Below are 23347 nucleotides of genomic sequence, written 5' to 3' on the forward strand. Positions count from 1 at the left end.
TGATGCAAAGGCAGCTTTAAGGGCGATTAACTGGGCAACACAGTGAGAAGTGGGTTGAATTGGGAAGGGCTTACCCAGGACCTTGTACACAGTAGCTACTCAGGAAACACTGAACAGAATTGCATTCTCTGCTAGGCATCGGGCAAGCAGGAGTATGGTTTCTGCCGTTTGTAAGCTCATGGTCAACAGGGAGTCCAAAGTTGGTGGGGAGAGGATGCAGATATAAATTCTTCAGATTATCTTCACTCCAACTGTTCCCTGCCAGAATCTAAAGTGACGCGGGGGACACGACGGGTAGAATCCCCTCGCTCAAGCTCCCAGGGTTTAGCGAACCGCGGGGAAGACGAGTTAAGCCAGGACCCAGTGCGGGGAAGAAAAAGTACGCAGGCGCAGTGCGGATGCCGGAGCTCACCTGTCCCAGAGTGGGCGGAGCTAAACCCGTAGCGGAGCCGGAGGCGGGGCGGACGCGATGACGTCAGGGCTCGGCGTCGCAGAGCAATCGCGTCCCGGAAGTGGTGGCGGCGGCGGGGGAGGCGGAGGAGGTTCTCAGTCCTACGACTTCAGAGCGGCCTTGGGAAGAGGTTCGTCGTCGGGGTGGGGCGGGCCTGAGGAAACGCTCCGGGGTCCAGTGGCCCTATCAAGTGCCTCCTGGCCGTCCCCGCCCCCTTCCCCACCAACTCAGTGACCGGGTAAGTGAGGTGCCACCCCCTCCCCACCCTGGTGCGTCCGCCAGCTGTGCGGAGTTGGGCGCCAGAACGCCACGGGGGCCACCACCTGCTGGCCCAGGGACCTTAGGTGTGGCCTTCCCTGGTTTGGTCCTCTGGCCTGCAGAGATGATGGCCCGGCCCCTGCCGGGGCAGACGTGCTTCGCCTCCTCCTGTGCTCCTACCTCGCGCCCGCCCCGGGTCCTTTCGTCCTAGCTCCGCCTGCAGGGACTTCAGGTTCCTGATGGCCCCTTTGTCACCCTCCCCTTCAAACACCTGCTTCCCCCCGCCGTCCCAGATCGAAGCCCCTACCCTTGGACTCCCTATTGTTGCTGTGCGCCAAGGTTCTGCCTCCTTGCTTACTACTTAGCGTTTGGGTAGGGCTTGAAATTAGGAAAGAGAATGAGAGCGCCTGTGGCTCTCCGCATCCGAGAAGGGAGAAGGGAATGGAGTGTTGTGGAAGGTGATGATGGCCGCGTGGGGTTCAAGAGGGGAAAAGGGGAGGAGGGTAACCGGCAGGGTTGGTTCAGGAAGTTGTTGGTAACTAAAGGGAGCGGGGGAAAGGTTAGAGGTTGAAGCTGGGCGGAAGAAAGCTCTGGGTTCCTGGAGGATAAACAGTTGATTCCTTCATTCCGCGAGCATTTATTGTATGCCCACTGTGTGCATAAACAGTGATGAATGGAAGACAGTCTCTGACCTTGTGGAACTCAAGGTTAAGAGGGATGACTGGCAAGAAAGCACGGAGTTTTGCTTTGGTGTGATAAGTGCTGTTAGGGGTGAGTATATGATCTGTTGTGAGCATGGTAGGGTCTCCCAGTCCAGACTGGGGATGTTGGCAAAGACTTCTCAGAGCCAGAGAGTGATGCTTAAGCTGATACCTGAAGGATGAATAGGAATTAATTTGGTAAAAAGTGGAAGAAAATTATTTCAGGACATCGTTTCTCTTGAGACCCCAGGCTGCCTCCGACCGGTAGCCACGTGTGTTTGGTCTTTATGGCTTATACTTTTGATTGATCTGTGGAGGAAAAGCACTGTAGATGGAGAGTCAGAGGAGCAGGATTTTATACAGTTGACCCTTGAACACGGAGAAGGCAATGGCACCCCTCTCCAGTACTCTTGCCTGGAAAATCCCATGGACGGAGGAGCCTGGAAGGCTGCAGTCCATGGCGTTGCTAAGAATCCCACACGACTGAGCGACTTCACTTTCACTTTTCACTTTCACACATTGGAGAAGGAAATGGCAACCCACTCCAGTGTTCTTGCCTGGAGAATCCCAGGGCCGGGGGAACCTGGTGGGCTGCCGTCTATGGGGTTGCACAGAGTTGGACACGACTGAAGTGACTTAGTAGCAGCAGCAGCAGCAGCAGCAGCAGACCCTTGAACAACGCAGGGGTTGGGTGCTGACTTCGAAGTCAAAAACCACAGTATGACTTACAGTAGGCCCTCCTGCCATTCCTCAGTATCCACCATTCAACCAACTGCAGATCATTTAGAACTGTAGTATTTACTATTAAAAAAAAAATCTGTATATAAGTGGATCCGTGCAGTTCAAACCCATGTTTTCAGGGGTCAGCTCTATCTGGGTAATTCACTTTGCCTTGCTGAATGTCTTTCTCTGTGAAATGGGCTTTCCGTCTGTAGCCCTGCCTACCTTATAGGTTTTTTATGGCACCACATGAAATAATGCAGGTAGAAATGTGTTGGGCGTTGGAAATGCAGTGCAAATGTCAGGAATTCTTATGATTACAGGATGCAGACCTCAGAGCGAGAGGGCTGTGGACCGGAGGTGAGCCCCAGCACCGTCCCTGAGGCTACTCTGGAGTCTCTACCTGTTGCTACCAAGTCGCCAGCATTTGATCTGTTCAACTTGGTTCTGTCCTACAAGAGGCTGGAGGTCTACCTGGAACCCCTGAAGGACGCCGGCGATGGGGTCCGGTATTTGCTCAGGTACAGATTTTATTCAGAGGTACTCTAGCCTGCTGGGCCTTTTGCCTTCCTACTTTTAGGAAGGCAAAACTTCCTAAGTTGCACTGGCCACTTAGGCAGTGGCTGGGCTGTCCTTTCTGCCCTGGTGAGGAGTAGTTCTGGGGGTCCATTGGCCCTCTGGGCTTATTCTTGGTCCACCCCCTATCTCAGACCCAACCCAGGAGAGGCAGGCACTGGCAACCATCTGGTCTTTCACCAGAGTTTCTTCTTTGTGGCTGAATAAGCTCGTATCCCAGGACTGCTACCTAGCCTTGACCATTGGGCCTTCTATCTGAAGCATGCTTTCTTCTTTTTCCTTCTCTCCCAATATTAGCATAATTTATATTAAAATTAGGATACAAACAAGTATCTATGAATAAACAGGTACTATTTTCACTAATCCTTTAGGATTACGGCTCTCAAATTTTTTTGTTCCTATTCTGCTTTGATTTTCATCTTCAGTAAGTTTTTTCTCCTTTCAGCTCTCTTTATTTCTTCTGTTAAAGTATTTAAAATTACAGATACATACAATTCTGCTCCCAAAACACTTCGGTTTGTCTCTAAATAATAATGACTTTAAAAAAATAACATAAAAAAAAAAACACATCATACTAAACAAAGTTAACAGTGTGATTCCTTGATATCACCCTATACCCAGTTCATATTCAGATTTCCTCAGTTGCCCCAAGAATGTCATCTACCATTGTTTTGGCCCAGTCAGGCTCCAATCCAGGGCCATGCATTCTGTGCGGTTATTATGTCCCTTCGATCTTTCTTGTTGAAATGGTCTTCTTCATGACACTGATGTGCTGGAGGCTCAGCTGAGTGTGCTGGAGAATTTCCTACCTAGATCTGTCTGGTTGATGTTTCTTCCTGGTGCAGACTGGAGGTTAAATTTAAAAGTTGGATTAGATTCAAGTTAAAAAAAGAAAGTTATTATTTTTTTTCAAAGGTCATATGTTCTTAATATTGCATGGTAATGGGAGTCACATAAAACCAGCTTGTCCTAAAGAGCAGTCATTCTTCATCTAGAGCCAGTGCGTGGCGTTGTAGGGGTCATTGACTCTCTTGAACCTGCCTGTAAAGCTGTGCAGGCACATGTGTGTATTTCTAGGGAGAAGTTCATCAGATTCTAATAAAGACCTTCAACCAGCTCAGATGCCTGAGAGAGACAGGTTGGAGACAGGGTGAGTAGAGTTGGGTTAATTTCTCGAGGTGCTACAGGGTATTCATTTTTAACCTCAGTCTGGAAATAATTGGAGCTTTATTTTTAACTCTGTCCAAGGCCCCCAGTTTTTCTTGTTTGCCCCAGAACTCCTTTAATTTATGGCATTATCCCTAGAGATGAGCTGTCAGGGTTCCAGAGCAACGTTCTCTGCTTTTAGATGACTGTGCTGTCAACATGAGGGGTAGGGAGTTGGTGTCAGAAGGGGCTGGCTTTGTAATTCCATCATGACCAGCTAGCTGAGGTGAACCGTGGTCTTCCTCAGGGGAGTGTGTGGGCTTCACAGGGCTGTGCTGTCCCCTGGTTTCTACTGTGTGTACGTGTGTGCACCTGTGCACGCAAGCATGTGTATGTATGTGTGTTTTGCCTTTTTGTGGCAAAGTGCAAAAGTTAAATATATCCTTAAAAAATATATATATATATATATATATATATATATATATATATATATATCCTGCCCTTTTCCTTTTCCAGCACAGGTCTATTAGCACTTCTTGGCACTAATGTGTTAGGATTTTTCCATTTTATGAAATTAGAAATCTGAGAATGTGGTGGGATTGATAAAGTTGGATGGGGGAGGAGCACTGGGCCTAAAAAGCCCCCAAGAGCTTGTGGTCTCTGAGCCGCTAGGAGATGAAGCGCTGGTCTGTGAAAGTGGCTGTCAGGTTCGTTTGTGTGTTTGGTTGTTCTTTCTCAGTAAAGAGGATTTGACTTTGAAGAAGGACCTAATCTTGAGATTCTTTGAGGTCTGAAGCCTGGAGCCACAGTTGATTTTTAAGACTTCTCTCTTCTGGGATCGGCTACTCCAGTAAGTGGGTCTCCATGAATAGAGTGTCAATAAAGACATTAGATAGAATGGAAGAAGTGGGGAATTCCCTGGTGGTTAAGACTGTGCACTTCTACTGCAGAAGGCGTGGGTTCAGTCCCTGGGGGTGGAGGAATTAAGATCCCACATGTTGCTCGGTGTGGCCAAAAGAAAAACAAACATCTTTTTGTATTTTAATTTAAAAAGAAAAAAAAAAGGCTTTCAATGAAAGTGACCTCAGTGGCTGTGTAATGTTTTTATTTCTGAGATGGGATTGGCCTTAGACCTGACGTTTAATTTGCTTTGGCTCTGATAGAGGCAGTAGATGGGTCTGAGGTCTAATTAGGGTGGTGTAAGTTGGAGTGTTTGCAATTTTAGACAAAGGCAGAGAGAGGTTATTTCACTCCCTTACCCATAACTCTCATTAAAAAATAAAAGCAGCTCGTGAATTAGTCAACCTCATTTTGTCACTGTGAAATACCCCAATTAGAGCAAAAGAGCATGCATTGAAGTTCAGGATGCATTGCAACTTAGCTGTTGATTCTTATATTTGACTTTCTCCTCTGAGGGCTCACCTTATATACACTGACGCTGCTCTTTAGAATGTAGGTGTCAGTGGCTTTGTTATTACATCTGTGCTCCCTTTATCCTATTAAATGTTCTTTATCAAGGCTAACCGGCATTTGCTTGAACTCAGTACCCTGACTCTGGTTTTCTTTCCTCTGTCTTTGGGGGCTTCTGCGTTGCCATTTGGTGGTGGTGGAAGCCAGGTCTGTATTTGGTTCTGAGAGTTCCAGTTCACTTCGGGCATGTTTGCTGAGAGAATGCCAACCCTGGTTTGTCTTCATTTTTTATATATTGAAATCTTTATAATTTTCATTCCTTTGGAATTAATGTATGTTTAAAACTCACAGAAAGAAAAGAAAATCGCAGATATGGTCAAAGAAATCCTTCACATTTGTTCACTCAATTTTCATGATAGATCAGTCTTGTGCAGTAGGTATATGTTCCTTTAAAATTAAAAAATATATATATGGCATACCAACTCTGTCTCAGTAAATACAAAGAATAAAGGAAACCTTTAAAGAAGAATGTCATTGACACCTCTTAAAGAGAATAAAACCTTACACAACACAGGTTAAATGAAGTTATAACATTAGGAGATAATTTTATAAATTCTTTCTCCTCCTGTGGTTTCCAGAGGCTGCCTTTTCTCACCCTGGGGCCTGGGGTGTGACCTCAGGTCTCTCTCCCGGTCGCCTGTCCAAGTGAGAGGCCCACTTCTCATTTCTTGCTGACTGTCTGAGTTACCTCTGAGCTCAGGGGCCTGCTCTTGCTCCTGGTTTGGGAGACCTGGCTGGAGGGCCAGCTGCCTTCAGTGACCAGGATGCTCTGTATCGCAGGCTCAGTTCAGTTCAGTCGCTCAGTCGTGTCCGACTCTTTGCAACCCCATGGACTGCAGCATGTCAGGCTTCCCTGTCCATCGCCAACTCCCAGAGCTTGCTCATGTCCATAGAGTTGGTGATGCCATCCAACCATCTCATTTTCTATCATCCCCTTCTCCTCCTGCCTTCAGTCTTTCCCAGCATCAGGGTCTTTTCTAAGGAGTCAGTTCTTTGCATTAGGTGATCAAAGGATTGGAGCTTCAGCATCAGTCCTTCCAATGAATATTCAGGACTGATTTCCTTTAGGATGGACTGATTTGATCTTCTTGCAGTCCAAGGAACTCTCAAGAGTCTTCTCCAGCACCATGGTTCAGAAGCATCAATTCTTCAGCGCTCAGCCTTCTTTATGGTCCAACTCTCACATCCATATGTGACTATTGGAAAAAACCATAGGTTTGAGTAGACCATCCTTTGTCAGCAAAGTAATGTCTCTGCTTTTTAATATGCTGTCTAGGTTGGTCATAGCTCTTCTTCCAAGGAGCAAGTGTCTTTTAATTTCATGACTGCAGTCACCATCTGCAACTTAGCTGTTTGGAGCCCAAGAAAATAAAGTCTGTCACTGTTTTCATTGTTTCCCCATCTATTTGCCATGAAGTGATGGGACCGGATGCCTTGATCTTAGTTTTTTGAATGTTGAGTTTTAAAGCCAGCTTTTTCATTCTCTTCTTTCACTTTCTTCAAGAGGCTCTTTAGTTCTTCTCCACTTTTTGCCATAAGGGTAGCGTCATCTGCGTATCTGAGGTTATTGATACTTCTCCCAGCAATCTTGATTCCAGCTTGTGCTTCATCCAGCCTGGCATTTTGCGTGATATGCTCTGCACATAAGTTAGATAAACAGGGTGACAATATACAGCCTTGTGTTGCAGGTGGGAGACGCCATTGTGTTCCTTGCTGACCTGCCTGGGCCTCAACATCTTGTTCCTCACCTTGAACGAGGGTAAGAACTGCTTCCAGGGCTTTTTGTGAATGAAGGTGGAGAGGAATTCTGAGAATCGGCCCTGTATGAGGGAGCCGCCTGTCCCGCTGTGGGGTCAGCCTCCCTCCGTGTCTGCTCAATGTCAGGACACAGGCTCCTGAGAGATCCACCTGGGGCTAGGATCCCGACTGGGCCACTGGTGTGACATCAGAAGTTCTTTAGCCTGTCTCTTAAGGCCTAATCATACTCATCTCTGAATGGGGCTTCCCTGTGGCTCAAATAGTAAAGAGTCTGCCTGCAATGCAGGAGACCTGGGTTCAGTCCCTGGGTTGGGAAGATTCCCTGGAGAAGGAAATGGCAGCCCACTCCAGTATTATTCTTGCCTGATGAATTTCGTGAACAGAGGAGCCTGGCAGGCTACAGTCCATGGGGTCACAAAGAGTTGGACATGACTGAGTGGCTAAATTTCATTTTCTCTGAAGGGGGATAATAGAAGTGCTTTCCTCAGAGAATAGTTGTGAAGTACGAGATAATCTATGTGTAACACTTAACACAGTTAAAATAAGCAGCCAGTACATCATAGCTATTATTATTGTTTCCTCTGGACTAAATTCATTGAACTTTTCCCAGTTTGCTTTCTGAGGACACGACCTGGGGTGAAGGTACTAGGAAGGTGAACTGATGAGGCATTTTTGCCTGTTGACTTTCTCTGGCTCAGCAAGTGAGCCTGGTGGGGTCTGCCAGGCAGTCAGCAGCAGTGAGGGGTTTGTAGCGTGCAGCCTTTGAGGTCGGTGTGTGGACAGGTGGGTAGCTGGAGGGGTCCTGGGTAGTGAGGTCTCCTGGGGACCTTTTATGAAAAGGCATGCTGTGACCCAGCCCTTTTGGTCAGAACTGGCAGATGGCTGCAGAAAAAGCCAAGCCTGTCAAGGGAAATGAGTGAAGGGCCTGGGATAGAATGTTCTGAGGAGCTGGGTCCTATCTTCATACCTTTGTTCTATTGAATTCCCATTTCTCAAGTGTCTCCTTTGCTGCCTGTGGTTTCAGTGAGTTGAAAAATAAACCCATTTCACATAAGACCCCATCTTCTGTGTCTTAGTAGGATGCTGTTCCGCCTCACTGAAACTCAGATATCCTTCTCAAGCTGTTAGATTTTTCTGAATCTGTTTCCACAGTAAATTAGTTCAGGTGACAGATGCTTCATTACTTTGTACCCAGTGCTCGGGTAGCTTGCTTCCATGTTAACACGGAAGAAGTTCCTTCCTTGGATTTTATTTTAGCCTCACCATTTCTCGATTCAGAGTGGTCAGTGGTGTCCTAAATGCCAGCGGAAGGCTTCCAGTCAGCCCCTGTGACCCAAAGGTCAGAATGTCAGACGTCGGGAGCTCCCCATGGCCAGGCCCCGGGCGCGAGCTGCCTGCGGTGTGCTGTGTGCTATTAGAGGGGTTTCAATATTTTCGAAAGGGCTGGGGCTGCGGCAGTGACCAGGGGCTAGGGGAAAGTCCTAGCCCTCGGGGCCTACCTTCACGGAGAGGCCAGCAGCCATGCCTGTAGTCTGCCTCGTGGTGGTGGGTTCTGTGAGGAAAACGAGGCTGGAGGGTGAGTGGGGAGATGCTGTTTCATACCAGGTGGTCTGGGGCGGGCTCTTTTGGGCAGAGGCCTGGCGGCGGCGAGGAGCGCCATCTGGGTGGGTGGCGGCTCCTGGCCCCGCTGCCCGCTGAGCTGCAGTGTTGTTGCTCCCACAGGGGCCTGGTACTCAGTGGGTGCCCTGATGATCTCAGTGCCCGCCCTGCTGGGCTACCTTCAGGAGGTTTGCCGGGCACGGCTGCCCGAGTCTGAGCTGGTGAGGAGGAAGTACCACAGCGTGAGGCAGGAGGACCTGCAGAGAGTTCGCCTGTCTCGCCCTGAGGCCGTGGCTGAGGTGAAGAGCTTGTGAGTATGGAAGGGGCCAGGGGGGTAAGGGATGGTGACGGTACCAGCTGCCACCACACTGGGTGCTTGCTGGGCACCAGACATCGTGTAAGGCAAAACGTGGATGGTATTCCCTTTGGTCTTTGTTAGAGTTCTGGGCGATGGCTCCTATGATTGACCTCCACTGATGAAGGAGGAAAAAGACAATTGACCAGGCTGGGATGGGAGGCCAGATCTAGCTGATTCCGCAGTTTAGGGTCTTGGCTGAGCACATGCTCGCATGAGCCACTGCCGGGGTTCAGATCCCAGCTCCTCCAGTGTGACTCTGGGCAAGTTACTCAGGTTTGTCATCTGTTGAATGGGAGAAGTATAGGCCTACCTCCTAGGTGGTTGTGAAGACTAACTGGGCGTCTGGTGCCCAGCAAGTGTTCAGTTAAGTATTAGTCATTGTCGCTCCACTGTGGAGGAACTTCCTAAATGTGGCAGAGCTGGAGCTCCTGAGGAAGCACCTTCAGACTGTTGGCAAGCAACAACTGCAGCAGCTTCAGTGGCTCTCGTGACACACAGCAGGGGTTCTCATCTCTTCCTGGGCAGCAGAGACATCTGTGGAGCTCAAAAAAAAAAATTATAAACAAGTGGAGGGCTAGGCTCCTCTGAAAAAATTCTGAGTCAAGTGTCTGCGGGGGCAGGGGTGCTGCATATCTGCAGTTTTTCAAAAAACCTTTTTCCTTAGAAATGATTTTAAACTTATGGAAGAGTTCTAGGAATGGTGCAAAGAACTCTCATCTGCCCTTCACCCAAACAGAACAGTTATTACCGTTTTGCCACAGCGGCTTCATCCATCTCCCTACACTAGGACATAATTTTTTTCTTCTTGAACCATTTGAAAGTAAATTACAGACATCCTGTCTATTTACCCCAAACACTTCAGTATATATTTTCTAAGAACAAGGACATTCTCTTCTATATTCACAGTCCTGTCATCAGATTTTGGGAATTTAACATTGATAACATTAGCATTAGTGCCATTATCTAATAATTGTTCATGATCAAATTTTGTCAGTTGTACTAATAAGGTCTTTTATATAAATTTCTCCTGATCTGGGCTCCAGTCCAGACTCTTACGTGACATTTAGTCTCCTGTGACCTGGAACAGTTCCTTAGTCTTTCTTATGACCTTAACATTTTAAAATAGGACAAGTTTATTATTTTGTAGAACTTCCCTTTTCTTTCGGTAATTTGGTTCTTCATGATTGGATTCAGCTTTTGCATCTTTGGCAGAAACTTGACGTCATTGTATCATATCAAGAGGTACATGATGTCACTGTCTGTTATGGGAGATAGTAACTTCGATTACCTTGGTGAAAGTTTCTCCACTGTAAAGTGACTATTTATTTTACCCTCTAGAGTTAGTAATCTGAGTGGGGTTGCTTTGAGACTTCGTTAAGTATCTTGTTCCTCATCAAACATTCACCCGCTACACTGAAATCCACTGTTGGGTCTTGCTTTCGTCAGTTTATTACTGTGATAGTTGCATAGGTGATTTCCTAAGTGTCATCATTGCCTGACATTCTGTAAGAAAGAGCTTTTCCTTCTTATTATCTATATGAATGCAGGATTTTAAAATTTTATTCAGTGGGTTATAATCCATTACTATGATTATTAATTTTGATCTTATTTTGTCCTCAGTTTGGGCTTTCCTGATAACTCAATTGATAAAGAATCCACCTGCAATGCAGGAGACCCTGGTTCGATTCCTGGGTCAAGAAGATCTGTTGGCGAAGGCCCACTCCAGTATTCCTGGGCTTCCCTTGTGGCTCAGCTAGTAAAGAATCTACCGCAATGAGGGAGACCTGGGTTCAATCCCTGGGTTAGGAAGATAGCCTGGAGAAGGGAAAGGCTACCCATTACAGTATTCTAGCCAGGAGAATGCCATGGACTGTATAGTCTATGGGGTTGAAAAGAGTCGGACATGACAGCAACTTTCACTTTTTTAATTTTATGATATGGTGGTGGTGGTGGTGGTTTAGTTGCTAAGTCATGTCCAACTCTTGCGACCCTATGAACTGTAGCCTGCCAGGCTTCTCTGTCCATGAGATTCTCCAGGTAAGAGTACTGGAGTGGGTTGCCATTTCCTTCTACAGGGGATCTTCCCGAACCAGGGATCGAACCTGGGTTTCCTGTGTTGCAGGCAGATTCTTTACCAACTGAGCTATGAGGGAAGCCCTATGATACAGTAGAATGTTCAAATTCATCTTCCGCATTCCCTGCCTTGCTCTAGAATCAGCGATTTTTCCAAGGAGCCCTTCAGAAACCAAGGTCTGGGTGCTTGTTGCACAGGTGTGCTCTCTTTGCTTTTGATGGGGGTGGGGGATCCATTTAAAAAAACTGTCCAGGTCAGTCTACCTGAAGCCCTAGGTGGAGACACATTGCTGTACATCCTGCCATCCATCTTCACAGCTCCAGTGCATCTGGGAGGTGGCACCCTGCTCCTCATGGTATAGTGGAAAATTGCATCCTTGAAAAAGTTAAGTAACTGGCCTAATACCAACAGCTAGGAAGAGACCAAAGCAGGAACCTCAGCAAGTTTTCCAAGAAGGGGCCTGAAATGTATGAAGTTTCCCTGAACTCCCTGACCCCTGCAAGGGGTGTGAAGGGACTGGCTGAACCTAGGTGGCTGTGCCTGCGAAGCCCTGGGCTCTGCTGCCCTGGAGCTCTGTTAGGCCGCCTGGGTGGGTAAGGCAGGGTACACAGCTTGCGTGAGCCCCCTGTGTTGTGTCTGCAGCTTGATCCAGCTGGAGGCCCTCCTGAGCCGCCTGTGCTGCACCTGCGAAGCCGCCTACCGCGTGCTGCACTGGGAGAACCCCACTGTGTCCTCACAGTGAGTGCCCCTCTGTCCCCACCGCCCCTGCCCCAAGGACCCCAGGCAAAGACCGCTGCCTTAAGAGGCGCCCTGTCGCCGTAGCTCAGGGGAAAAGAGCCCTCTAGGCTCTTGTGTGCAGATCAGCATGTAGGCTTGTGGGCTTTAATGCCCTGCTTTGGTTTAACACCTTCTTTGCGCAGTATGCTCAAAATATTTTAATAATAGAAAAATAACTCGCCATGTAATCTCCCAGCCTGGTATAGCAGCCGATCTCACGTTTGGATTGCCTGCTAGAGTTTGTCATAGGCACGTGCTGTGTATAGCTCAGAGTGTAGGTGAGACTCTTTTTTTTTTTTTCCCACTTATTGTACTATATAATTGGTTTTCCATGGTGCTACATAGCTTTTGGAATTACTTGTAATACCACACCGATATAGATAGTGATTATACTGTAATTTATGAAATTATATATTATACATCCTGTTGTGTATTTAGTCAAGTTTCTACTTTTAATTACTAACCCTGTAGTGCACATTTTATGGGTTTAACTTTAGTCTTTTGAAACTTTTTTCCGTAAAATAAATTCTAGGATGGAACTGTTGGATCAAGTGAAATGAATGTTTTGAGGCCCTTCGTGTGTGATACTCACGACGACTAGTGCTTGTTTAGCTTCTCCTGGTGCCAGACACTGTGCTCAGTGCTCTCCATGGTACTGGCTCCAAATCTGTCTTATTCCAGACTTCGGAGTCTAGATCCTGAAGAGTGACGTGTGTTAAACCTACTTACGTGGCCCTATCCTCAGCCACCACTGCAGCCTCTACGTGTCAGTTGTGGTCTGTTGGTGGCTGTTAATCCTTTCTCCTCACTTTATGTTCCCCCTGTTTGGTTAGCAGATCTTGTCCGCATATTAACTGTTCCCAGAGCTACTTCTTTCCCAGACTCCCCTGTGGGTATGCCCTAAACCAGTTTCCTTCTGACCTTATGAATTTCTGATCCTGTGGTTCCTCTCTGTTGGTCCAGGTTCTATGGGGCTCTTCTGGGCATGGTTTGCATGCTGTACCTGCTGCCTCTGTGCTGGGTCCTTGCCCTTTTAAACAGCACACTCTTTCTGGGGAATGTGGAGTTCTTCCGAGGTAAGCCCAGGAGAACCCGGCAGAGATGGGGGCTGGGCTGATCATGTGTTTGCTGTGCCTGCCACCAGGGGGCAGCACCACACCAGGGTCCTGCCTTGGAGAGGGAGGTGGGATCCAGGGGAGGCTGCTGCTAGGGGTCCCTTTCCCTTCCCTAGGCAGATGAATCGCTGCCCATGTGATATGGTGGCTTTTGGGAGACGAGGGAGGGATGTTTTCCCAGTGCTGCCACCCACCTCCAGGGTGCAGTCCCCCAGGAATCACTGCCTCGTCTCTGTGTGATCCCAGAGTACCTGTCTGCCGTCTGGTTTCTGAAGCAGTAAGGCAGTCTGGAGAGGCCTTGAGTCGCAGATGCCTGGGCCTGTACATATGTTTGGGTGATTGCTATGCTTGTTCTCTTCCCTGTGGTTGGAAATTAATTATAGAAGCCATGATTTATCGGGCACTTACTGCATTTAATCTCTCTAACAATCTCCTGGGGTAGCTATTGGTACATCTGTCTTGTTTATGAGGCTTAGGTTAGGTAACTCGTTCAGACTTAGGAGGGTGACTGTTTCCTGTACCAGAGAGTGGATGCCAGAGGAGGCAGCCGGGTGCAGTGGTGGGTATCCCCAGAACACCACTCATTCCATCCTGTTTCTGCCTCCCGCCCCATTCTCCTCACCCTGGGCAGTGGTGTCTGAGTATAGGGCATCTCTGCAGCGGCGGATGAACCCCAAGCAGGAAGAGAGTGCCTTTGAGAGCCCGCCACCGTCAGATGCTGGGGGGAAGGGCGCTCTGGCGGACTGTACTCCTGCACTCACGCCCACAGAGGTGAGCACCCCTAACCGCCTGGGCAGAGTCTGGTGTGGGCAGGCTGCCTGGGCTCCCTGTTACCAGCCTGTTCATACTATATAGCTCCTGGGCTGGCCTTCTCCTTCCCAGGCCCGCCTCCTCTGAAGTGCTTAATAGTAATAACTGTGGTAACAAGGGCTGTGCTATGCTATATTGAGTGTTTACTCTGCTGTTCAAGTACTTTATAGACCCAGGAGGTGCAGGATGTTTCTGAGAATGAGGTTACTCTCCTTGCAGCAGAGAAGGCCGAGGCACAGAGTGGCTGTCCGCAGTCGGCGGGGTTGGGAGTCAGACCCCGCCCCGTGGCTCCAGAGCTCCTGCTCTGAAGCACCATGCTCTGCAGCCAGCGTCGGTCCTTTCGTGGCCGTGGTCCCTCTCTGTCCTGCTCAGTTGGAGACCGCTCTCTTTCCCCTGACTTCCTTCTTGCCGCAGGTGTGCCGTTTCCTCTGAGGCATGAACTGCTGTTTTGAGAAACCTGGGTGCTGGCTCTGGGGAGGTGGCCTCTCCCCTGGGGGCAGGGCGGTCATTGCTCTGACCGTTGAAGGATCTCTCTTCCCAGGACCTCACGCCAGGCAGTGTGGAGGAGGCGGAGGAGGCCGAGCCCGACGAGGAGTTTAAAGATGCGATTGAGGTGGGTGGCCTTCCCCAGCACCCCCAGCTGACCAGGTCAGAAGTTGGGTGGTCCTGGAGCCATGTGGCCTCTCTCATTCCAAGTCTGGGTTTTTAGAGTTCTCTTGTATCCAAGTGAGAGGGTGAAATGTACCCTGCGCTCAGACTCACTGGTTGAAAGGATGCCACTGAACCTCTGCCCGTCCTCTTGCTGACCTTGGCGTCTGTCCTGGGTGCCCAGGGAGGGGGTGGCTCTGGAGGCCTCTGGGAAACGCCCTGCTAGGGAGGTGGGTCGTTTACTGCCTTGACTGGAGACTGTGGGCCTGGCACCTTTGATGTGGGGAAGGCAGAGTTGGAGGAGGGCATCGTCCCGGACTCTGCCTGCTCTTCTAAACGATGAGGTCCGTCAGATGTCCCTTTGAGGGGTGAGAATGGGAGGCTGGAGAAAGCAGTTGCATGGCCAAGTGCTGGGTTGGAGAAAGTTCAACAGTCTGCCTGGTTTTAGGACAATGGTTCACACTGGTAGTTTGCAGAAGTGTTTTATTTGGCATGCAAAGCTTTAATTTTTTAGCCGATATTTAAAAATTGGAGAGACTATAGTAAAAACTCTGGATTTTTCAGTTTTTCTAAAAACTCAGCAGCTCTGGGAGCCCTGAGTCTGCAGCGGTCAGTGTAGCTGAGGAGAGACTGTCTGCTTCAGAGAAGTCACACTACCCCACCAGTTCCTGTCATCCCCGGCCACTGAGTCCTGGCGGCGTTTGCCATTTAGTGTCATGTTTGCTCTATGGCTTTTCTTAAACAGTAGGAGTTCACTTCTTTTTATGACTCTTGTAAAGTGGGGGATACAGGAAATGGAGGTCTCGGGAGTTTGCTCCAGGCCTACGGTTTTCACCCAGCTGTCTGCTGTTACTGTAGCCACATCTGCGTGGACGTTTCCATTTTCTACTGCTGAGGTTTCTCCAAAACCTGAATGTGCGACTGTGGACTCCTAAGTCATGACTCTTGAGTACGCAGCTTCTCCCCAGCTGACTGATGTTGGGATCCTTGACGGGGTCTCTGTTAACATCGCCCTTCAGTACGTGCCCAGAGTCAGTGTAGTAGCATTCCTGTGCTTCCTCTCGCTTGGGGATCCCCTCCCGGCAGCTTCCTTCTTGCTATCTTCTCTCTGTTTTCTTTTCTTCTCCCCCGGCACCTTGGGAGGCAGGAGACCCACTTGGTGGTGCTGGTAAGTAGGAGCCTTGGTGAGGTAGGCAGGGGCCGAGGGGGTTGAGGATGGGTGGCTGAGCCAAGGTCGCTATGCCTCGCGGGGTTCGCCACACATGCAGGTCCCAGAGCCCTGTCACGAGGGGACAGGACTGGAAGGAGCTGTTCCCGCAGGAGGATGACGAGGGGGCCCCGTGCCCGGCAGAGGACGAGCTGGTCCTGCAGGACAACGGCTTCCTGAGCAAGAACGAGGTGCTGCGCAGCAAGGTGTCGCGGCTCACTGAGCGGCTCCGCAAGCGGTACCCGACCAACAACTTTGGTATGGCTGGGGGCTGGCGGGTTGGAGGTATCCTGGCCACGGGGCAGAGGTGCTGTGTTCTGAGGAGCAGAGCTGTGTCCATGGCACCCTAGGGAGGTGGCACAGGCACAGCGGGGCTGCGAGGGAGGGAGTGTGGGCTCCTTCTTGTGTCTCTGTCCTCATTACTTCTTGTGGGAAGATGAGTTCAGTTCTGGAAGCGCTCCTCTGGGACCACAGGGCAGTGTGGTCTTGAGGCAGGCAGAGCCACGGCGGGCTGTGGAGCGTGCTGGTTGAGTGAGGAGTCTGAGTGTCTAGGTGAACCCCAGTGCTGCCAGGTGGCCTTAAGCAAATTATTTAACTTCCCCCTGCCTCAGCTTTCCTGCTGTAAAAGGGGACTGACGCTGAAGCTCCAATACTTTGGCCACCTGATGCAAAGAGCCGACTTATTAGAAAAGACCCTGATGCTGGAAAAGGTTGAAGGCAAAAGAAGGGGGTGGCAGGGAATGAGATGGTTGGATGGCATCACCAACTTAGTGGACGTGAATGTTAGCAAACTCTGGGAAATGGTGAAGGACGGGGAAGTCTGGTATGCTGTAGTCCATGGGGTTGCAGAGAGTCAGATGCGACTGAGCGAATAAACAATGACTGAAAAGAATAGTACAAGTTCCTGTCTCACAGGGTTGCTGTAGGTCTCAAAAGAGAGAATGCTTATGAAGTGCTGGCACATTGCTGGCTGGTTCATAGTAAGGGCTTCATAAGGGGCGCTGTTATCACGGGAGGCCCTGGTCTTCCCCTCAGGTGCCTAGGCACTTGTCTGGATCTTCCCAGTCCGATTGGAAGCAAATGGAAGGAAACACTGTCTTCTGGGGATGATAGAGCCCCGGCTCCCCTTCTCCCCAGCCAAGTCCGTAGATTGGCCAGTCCTCATTATACTGACCTTATACACACCAAGAGTGTGACCTTGGAGAAGCGTGGACTTGATTGTCCTCACAGTTTGGAGGGACTTCCCTGGTGGCACAGATGGTGAAGAATCTGTCTGCAATGCAGGAGACCCAGGTTTGAGAGTCCCCTGGAGATGGAAGTGGCAACCCACTCCAAGATTCTTGCCTGGGAAATCCTGTGGACAGAGGAGCCAGGAGGGCTCTGGTCCATGAAGTTGCAAAGAATCAGACATAACTGAGCTGATTAACCAGCTTGGAAGCCTGGCTCTGATCAGGAGAGCGGGAGCCAAGCCGGATGAAGCTATAGCTGGAGCCTGGAGAACCGGAGGCTCAGGGCTCTCCCTGGTCCTGGAGCAGAGCCTGGCTTCTGCCTGTTGTCAGCAGACAGGGACTGGAGCCTGGAGAACTGGAGGCTCAGGGCTCTCCCTGGTCCTGGAGCAGAGCCTGGCTTCTGCCTGCTGTCAGCAGACAGGGAGGAGGGTGGGCTGGCTGTGCCATGAGATCTGGTGGGAGAGAGTCCTGAGGAAGCCCGTGGGGTTTATCGTGAGGTATTTAACCTGGGCGCTCCAGGGCCTGCCTTCCTGCTCCCGCAGCGACCAGGGCAGTTGTTTCCTGAGCGGTAGACATCCTGGGACACCCTGTTTCTTTCTGCTCTGCAAATGCCTCCAGGCCTTCAGGATCCCTTCCTTTTACTTGTGATGGTTGCCGACTGCTGCCGATTGCTCTGCGTCCAGTGCGCTTTCACGTACGCCGTCTCACTTAGTCCTTAGAAGCAGCCAGGTTTCAGAAGCCCCAGGTGACATTGCCCCAGACTTAATACTCTTGTTCTGGCAAACTATACTTTTATATTTGTGAGTTTTAAATAAAGCCCCTTAGATGTTTCCATTTTATAGGTGAGGTACCTGAGGTTGAAAAGAGTGGCTTGGCCAGTCTTCAGCCAGTACACGGTTGAGCTGTAACTCAGACCCACCTTATCTGATCTCACTCCCGCATTCTTTCTAGCTCACCATCTTCCCTTTGCCCTGGTGTCTGAAGTGCCCCAGTTTTATGCCTATCCCATTTCTGTATTTGGCTTTTGGTTCAGATAATCCCTACCGAGATGGGTGAAGCCTTGTCAGGTTCCCACAAGGGTGGCGAAGCCAGAAGACAGTTATTCTCCTAGGCCCCCTTAGCCCCCAACTCTTAGGGCTGCTTGCTGGCCCTCCCTTGAGACGTCGTCGGGCTCTTGGCTGTGAGGGCAGGTATGGCAGCCCTGCCCTGGGGTCTGCGTCCTGAAGGGCTGAGTGAGTGAGCCGCTCTGGGGGCCGTTCTCTTGCGGCTGCTGGTGGATGGAGGGGGTCCACGGGAGGAGTGAGGAGGGCAGGCTGCTCGTGAGCCGCTCCGTGGCCTCCAAGTGGGGCAGTCCTACCGGGAAGAGCCCCCTCTGTCCTGGAGGCTCTGTGACCGTCGCCCTGGCAGTGGTCTCAGGCTCCTCTGCTCTCTCTGCCCCTGCAGCATCCTCACATGATGAGTCAGGGCCTCTGCTGAAAACAGGCAGGAAGAGCTGGTAGGTCTTGGCAAGGAATAGGGGTGCTCTCCTCTACACGCCTGCCTGAGCCGGTGTCAGCACGCAGAACCGGCCCTGGCCCCAGCCCTGCGTGGTGCGTGGCTGCTTCGTTAGCCCACGTGACTGCCTCGGGGTGCTTGGCCCTGGTACTCCTCACAGTTGAGAGGGGCCAGAGTGTCAGTCTGTGACCCAGCGCTTTCCTCCCGGCCCATGCTGCTTGCTGAGGAGAGGCGGAGGTGGGCTGCCTTGCCCTGGTTTTTCGTGTTGGGAGCAGAGTCCCAGAGCAGCCTGTTTCCTGGGGTGGCGCCACCCGCTGGCGGTGTGCCGCGTTCTTCTGTGTCCTTTGCTCTGCCTCGGTCGTGAGCTGACTGACAGCAACAGCATCTGCTTGACACCCACTGGTGTCAGCTTGCTCTCTGCTCTGGCTGGGTCCCCTGTCCTCCAGTGTAGGCAGTGTGTCCCCGTTTAGTGGAGCCATGGGGGACTCTGGCTGGACAGCCCACATCTCTTTGGGCCTTTGTGTGAAGGTGAGGCCTGGTGCTCTGTACCTGGCCAGACAGTCCTGGAGGCCCGGCCGTGTGCCCTGAACCTAGTAATTGCTCTAATTGGCTCATCGGGGGCCTTCCCTCCCACAGCCTTTGGCTGGGCTCTCTGGTGCCCTGTTGTGAGCGCCCTCCCACCTCGTGTGGGCCCCAGCCTTTTCTCCCCTGGCTCAGTGACCCCCATCTGCATGGAGATTTCTGTGCTGAATCGTGGTCAGTATTTCTGGCGGCGCCCTTGGGACTTCCTTGTTCTCATCAGTTTCTGCTCCAGGAGCTTGTTGGAAGTCACAAGGGCCCAGCATGGCCTTTCCTCTCCTCCGTGCTTCTGGGTTTTTTCTTTTGGCTGCGTGTACGCCCTCATCAGACTGTGTCATTTCGCAGCCTACCTTTCCCTTTAATTTTTCTGCAAGCATGGGTGGGTAGCAAGCACAGCTTCTGTTAAGTCCCTTTGCCTTGATGTAGTATCTGAAGGAATGATTGGGGGAGTTCCCTGATGGTCCAGTGGTTAGGGCCCACACTTCCACTGCAGGGACACGGGTTCAGTTCCTGAACAGGGAACTAGGATCCTGCATGCCGTGTGATGTGGCCAAGAAAGGGGAAAAGAAAAAAGAACAATCAGTCCTCTCTTCCCCATCTGCATCTCTTCTTGCAGCCCCTTTGCCTCCTCCCAGCTGTTTTCTAAGCTGCTGTTGCTTCTTTTGCTTGAAACCTGGTCTGAAACCTCGTGGTCCTGTTGTATCTGGTAGCTTCGGCAGGATCTCTTCCCCTGGCGGTATCCACCCGGGCCTGCCCACCGCACAAGTGCCGGCACCTCTTGCCCTGCAAGGCTTCTTGGTTGGCACTTGGTTCTGAACTTCTGTCCTGGAATCTTCAGATGACAGGAAGCAGGAGTCTGGTGTTCAGGAGGCGTTTCTCCCTCTAGCTGTGGGCAGAGTGTTTGTAAGAAGATACTTTGGGAGGGGTCGTGTCAGGCGGGTTTCATCTGAGATCATCGGAGTGATGCCTGTTGTCAAGTCCCTCCCACCTTGGTGTCATTTCAGGGGGAGGTTCTGCTGGCTGCTCTTCTATTTGGGCTGGACCGGCAGGTGGGGGTGGAGGTCTCTAAACCCTGGGTGGGAGCAGGGACGGCAGCTCTGGGTAGTCTGGGACATTGGTTTTTCTTTCCTGGTTTGAACCTCTCCTTCTGGCTGTGGACTTTGCTCTCTGCTGCCAGCCAAGGAGCTGGGCTGGGCTGGTGCCCTTGGTGTCCCCATGTAGAGGACCCAGGAGCAGGTGAGAGTTGAGACTTCTGGGCTGGGTCAGAGCTGAGCTGCTGCCTCTGTTTCTCAGGGAGCTGTACGGGCTGCTCGGCCACCTTCTCAGTGCTGAAGAAGAGGGTAAGTCTCCTCGAGGGTGCATTTGCTGGGGACTTGGGACAAGATGAAGGGGCGTAGTGCCACGTCACAGATGAAGTTTGACTCCCTGGGCCATGTTAGGCCTGGGGTCTGGTCGGACGGACTTGAAGGAGCAGGTCTCCCCTCCCTTGTGTCCCCACCTTCGCCAGCCTTCCTGTGGGATGTCCCTTCTGGTCTCAGTCCTGCCCTGCTCAGGCACTGCCCCACTCGTGTGGTTGTCCCCAGTGTCTGGGGGTGGGGGTCGGAGACTGACCTTGGTTCTCATCCGCAGCGGAACTGCAGTAACTGTGGGAACAGCTTCTGCTCTCGGTGCTGCTCCTTCAAGGTGCCCAGGTCCTCCATGGGGGCCACAGGTGAGTGGTGCAGGCTGGGGGTCGGGGTCCGCCTCCCTCTTCTAAGAGGAGTGCTGCATGTGGGAAGGAGCCAGGGTCAGTGAGAGGTCCAGGGAACTCGGGGTTTCCTCCATCTCCCATTAAAGAAGGAAAAATGGAAATATTTGCTGCATGGACAAGAGCATATGTATATAATGTATCTGAATTATGAAGTCCAGTAGTGAATGCCCGTGACCACTTCACTGCAGTTAATAGACAGAGTATGAGCAGCCTCCCCTGGCCCCCCAGCTCCACGCCTGCCTTCCCCAGGGAGACCACAGTCCTCAGTCCCAGTCTCTTTCCCATTGCCTTGGCAGTGTTTTTAATAAAACAAAAAGCATAGTTTCTTTTCCTTCTATAAAACCCGTACATACTCATTGTAAACAAAACAAAAAAACCAAAGAAAGGAAGGCATTCCTAATCTCTCTCAGAAAGAATTGTTAGGCGTGGACCCGTCTGGGTCATTAATGCCGTCACACGTGGGATAAATTCATATGCATGTGCTTAAAAACAAGGGAGCATGTATTACAGACTGCTTTGTACTGTGTTACAATGTTAAATTGAACGTCTTTATTTTTTCATTCTTCTGGTCATGCTAGTAACATATGCTTATTCTAGAAGATTTGGAAATTACTATACAGAAGAAGAAGGAAGAGAAAAATAATCTTGTAATCTTACCACCCAGAGATAATAACCACTGTTAAAACATTTTGGAAAATTTTCTCCTGGTATTTTATTTTAAAAAGCATTTTAAAAGTTATTCTTTTGGTGCCAAAATAATGTCTTAACGCATAGAACATCTGGGAGAGGCTTGCTCTTGGCATGGTCACTCCCGGAACCCCCAGGTCCCGTGGAAAGAGAAGTCTCTGAGGGCAAGTGCGTGAGCTGGGACAGTGAGCTTGTAGGCTGGGGAAGGGTGGTCTGTGTGCAGCTTGGGGTGGGGTGGGGTGGGGTGGGGAGGTGGTTCCAGTTGGAGGGGCAATGAGCCAGAGGGCATGAGGAAGCATCTCACCAAGTTCTTCCTCCTTTTCAGCCCCTGAAGCCCAGAGAGAGACTGTGTTTGTGTGTGCCTCGTGTAACCAGACCTTGAGCAAGTGAGAAGAGGGGCCAGGGTCCAAGAGGCCGCCTGTCCCCGGGGCCACCAGTGGACCCCGCTCTCCCCACCCTTAGCCTTGGGCAGATGTGGTCTGAATGCTAGGTAGGCTTCCCCTCCCTGCCCCCACCGTCTGCATCCAGGTTCTGGAGCGGTCCTCCACTCCTGCGGATGGCCAGTAGTGGTTGCTTCCCGACCAGGACTGGCGTGTTTGCCCTGCTCTGATCTGGGTGTTAGGGAACTCAGGGCTGGGCGGGAAATAGAAGTTAGAGGGCAGCAGTGAGCCAGGCCTGATCTGGACTGGTCTTCTGGGCATCTCTGCATGCCTGGGAGTTCTCTGAGGCCAGAGGTCAGAGATCGGGAAAAGCACTTCTTCCCCCGCTGGGTACTGGGCCAGGCCCTTGTCCTCTCAGAGCCTGCAGAAGGGCTTGCACCATGTCCCAGTTCTGCTGTTTGAGTGTTCCTGCAGGCGCCAGGAGCTCATCATTTCCCTGCCAGAGGGCACGGCCAGGACTATCAAGATCAAAAGTACTTCTAGAAACAAGGTCAGAGTTCCCCGATTCTCTCAGAGGAGGGCCTGGCAGAACCCTTCAGTATTAAGCAGAGCAAAACACGGGGAGCCGCAGCAGCTCAGAGGGCCTCAGCCCCAGCCCGCAGGACCCTGGCTTACAGACTCTCAGCGCCACCCTGCAGGACCCTGGCTTACAGACTCTCAGCCCACATGTTAGCCTAGTGTTTTCAGCTCTGCCAGGAAGATGCTGGGCACTCAGTCACTCCTGCTCCCCGTGTTCAGAGCCTTGGCCACCCTCCTCTGGCGTAGAGCTACAGCTTCCCTCACTGGCCCCTCGTCCCATGGAGTGAGTGTGAGGCCAGGTAAGCTCAGCAGAGGTCCTGAAGCCCTTGACCTCTGGGCGCCTGGGAAGTGTGGGGTCTTGCTAGGCTGGTCTCAGATTCCAGGGCTGATCTATAGTAGGACAGCCTTAGTTACGGGATAAGGCCACCTGGGGTGCCCATCCTGTCGGCAACAGTTTTGTGTTCACCCTGGACTCTCAAGGGCTCAGTGTCTCTTCCTAAGCCATGAGCGGGCTCAGGCACCCCTTCCTTCCCCAGGAGCTTCCCTGCCTTTCTGAAGTATTTATTTATTTATTGCATGATTCCCAGGAACATGGGGCACAGGGAATGGGATCAGGAAGATGGGGCCCCTCCCCTGCCCTAGGGAGCTCCCCTGGACTCATGGGCTGCCTGGAGCTCAGAGCCTGGGAGGTGGAGACATTTCTGTACTCTCAGCTGGGACGTGAGGAGGAAGGCTGGGAGTCAGGGCTCATCCTAGGCCAGCTTTCTTTCCTGGCCAGCCAGTCTAGGAGCCAGGGGCCTGCCCCAGGCCCAGAGGGGCAAGTCCCTGGGGAGCCAGGCTGGCCTTGGTAGACCCCCTTCCTCAAGTTCCTTGGTCCTGTTGAGATATGAGTTAAGTGCTCATGCTTTATTTACACTGGAGAGGAACTACAAGGATGTCTGTATATGGAGAATTGTCAATAAAAAGGCCTCAAGCTTCCTA

General features: G+C 51.1%; 1 protein-coding gene across 11 annotated transcripts; it reads left to right on the forward strand.

The window, feature by feature from the left end:
- Nucleotides 1-490: 490 nt before the first annotated feature.
- On the forward strand, nucleotides 491-23347 carry ZFYVE27 (zinc finger FYVE-type containing 27). Of its 11 annotated transcripts, none has more exons than XM_012102721.5 (13): nucleotides 491-689; nucleotides 2454-2651; nucleotides 7011-7081; nucleotides 8803-8989; nucleotides 11754-11849; nucleotides 12852-12964; nucleotides 13635-13774; nucleotides 14355-14426; nucleotides 15609-15629; nucleotides 15782-15926; nucleotides 20264-20310; nucleotides 20600-20681; nucleotides 21299-23347. In XM_012102721.5, exons 2-13 carry the CDS (start codon nucleotides 2455-2457, stop codon nucleotides 21361-21363), a joined length of 1236 nt encoding a protein of 411 aa, XP_011958111.3. In that variant the 5' UTR covers nucleotides 491-689; nucleotide 2454; the 3' UTR covers nucleotides 21364-23347. The 11 variants fall into 11 exon arrangements, with proteins under 11 accessions (XP_011958111.3, XP_014958845.3, XP_060260672.1 ...); XM_015103359.3 differs by having other exon boundaries at nucleotides 21733-23347; XM_060404689.1 differs by having other exon boundaries at nucleotides 20600-23347.

Source organism: Ovis aries, chromosome 22 (genome assembly GCF_016772045.2).
Source record: "Ovis aries strain OAR_USU_Benz2616 breed Rambouillet chromosome 22, ARS-UI_Ramb_v3.0, whole genome shotgun sequence".
NCBI classification, from domain to species: Eukaryota; Metazoa; Chordata; class Mammalia; order Artiodactyla; family Bovidae; genus Ovis; species Ovis aries.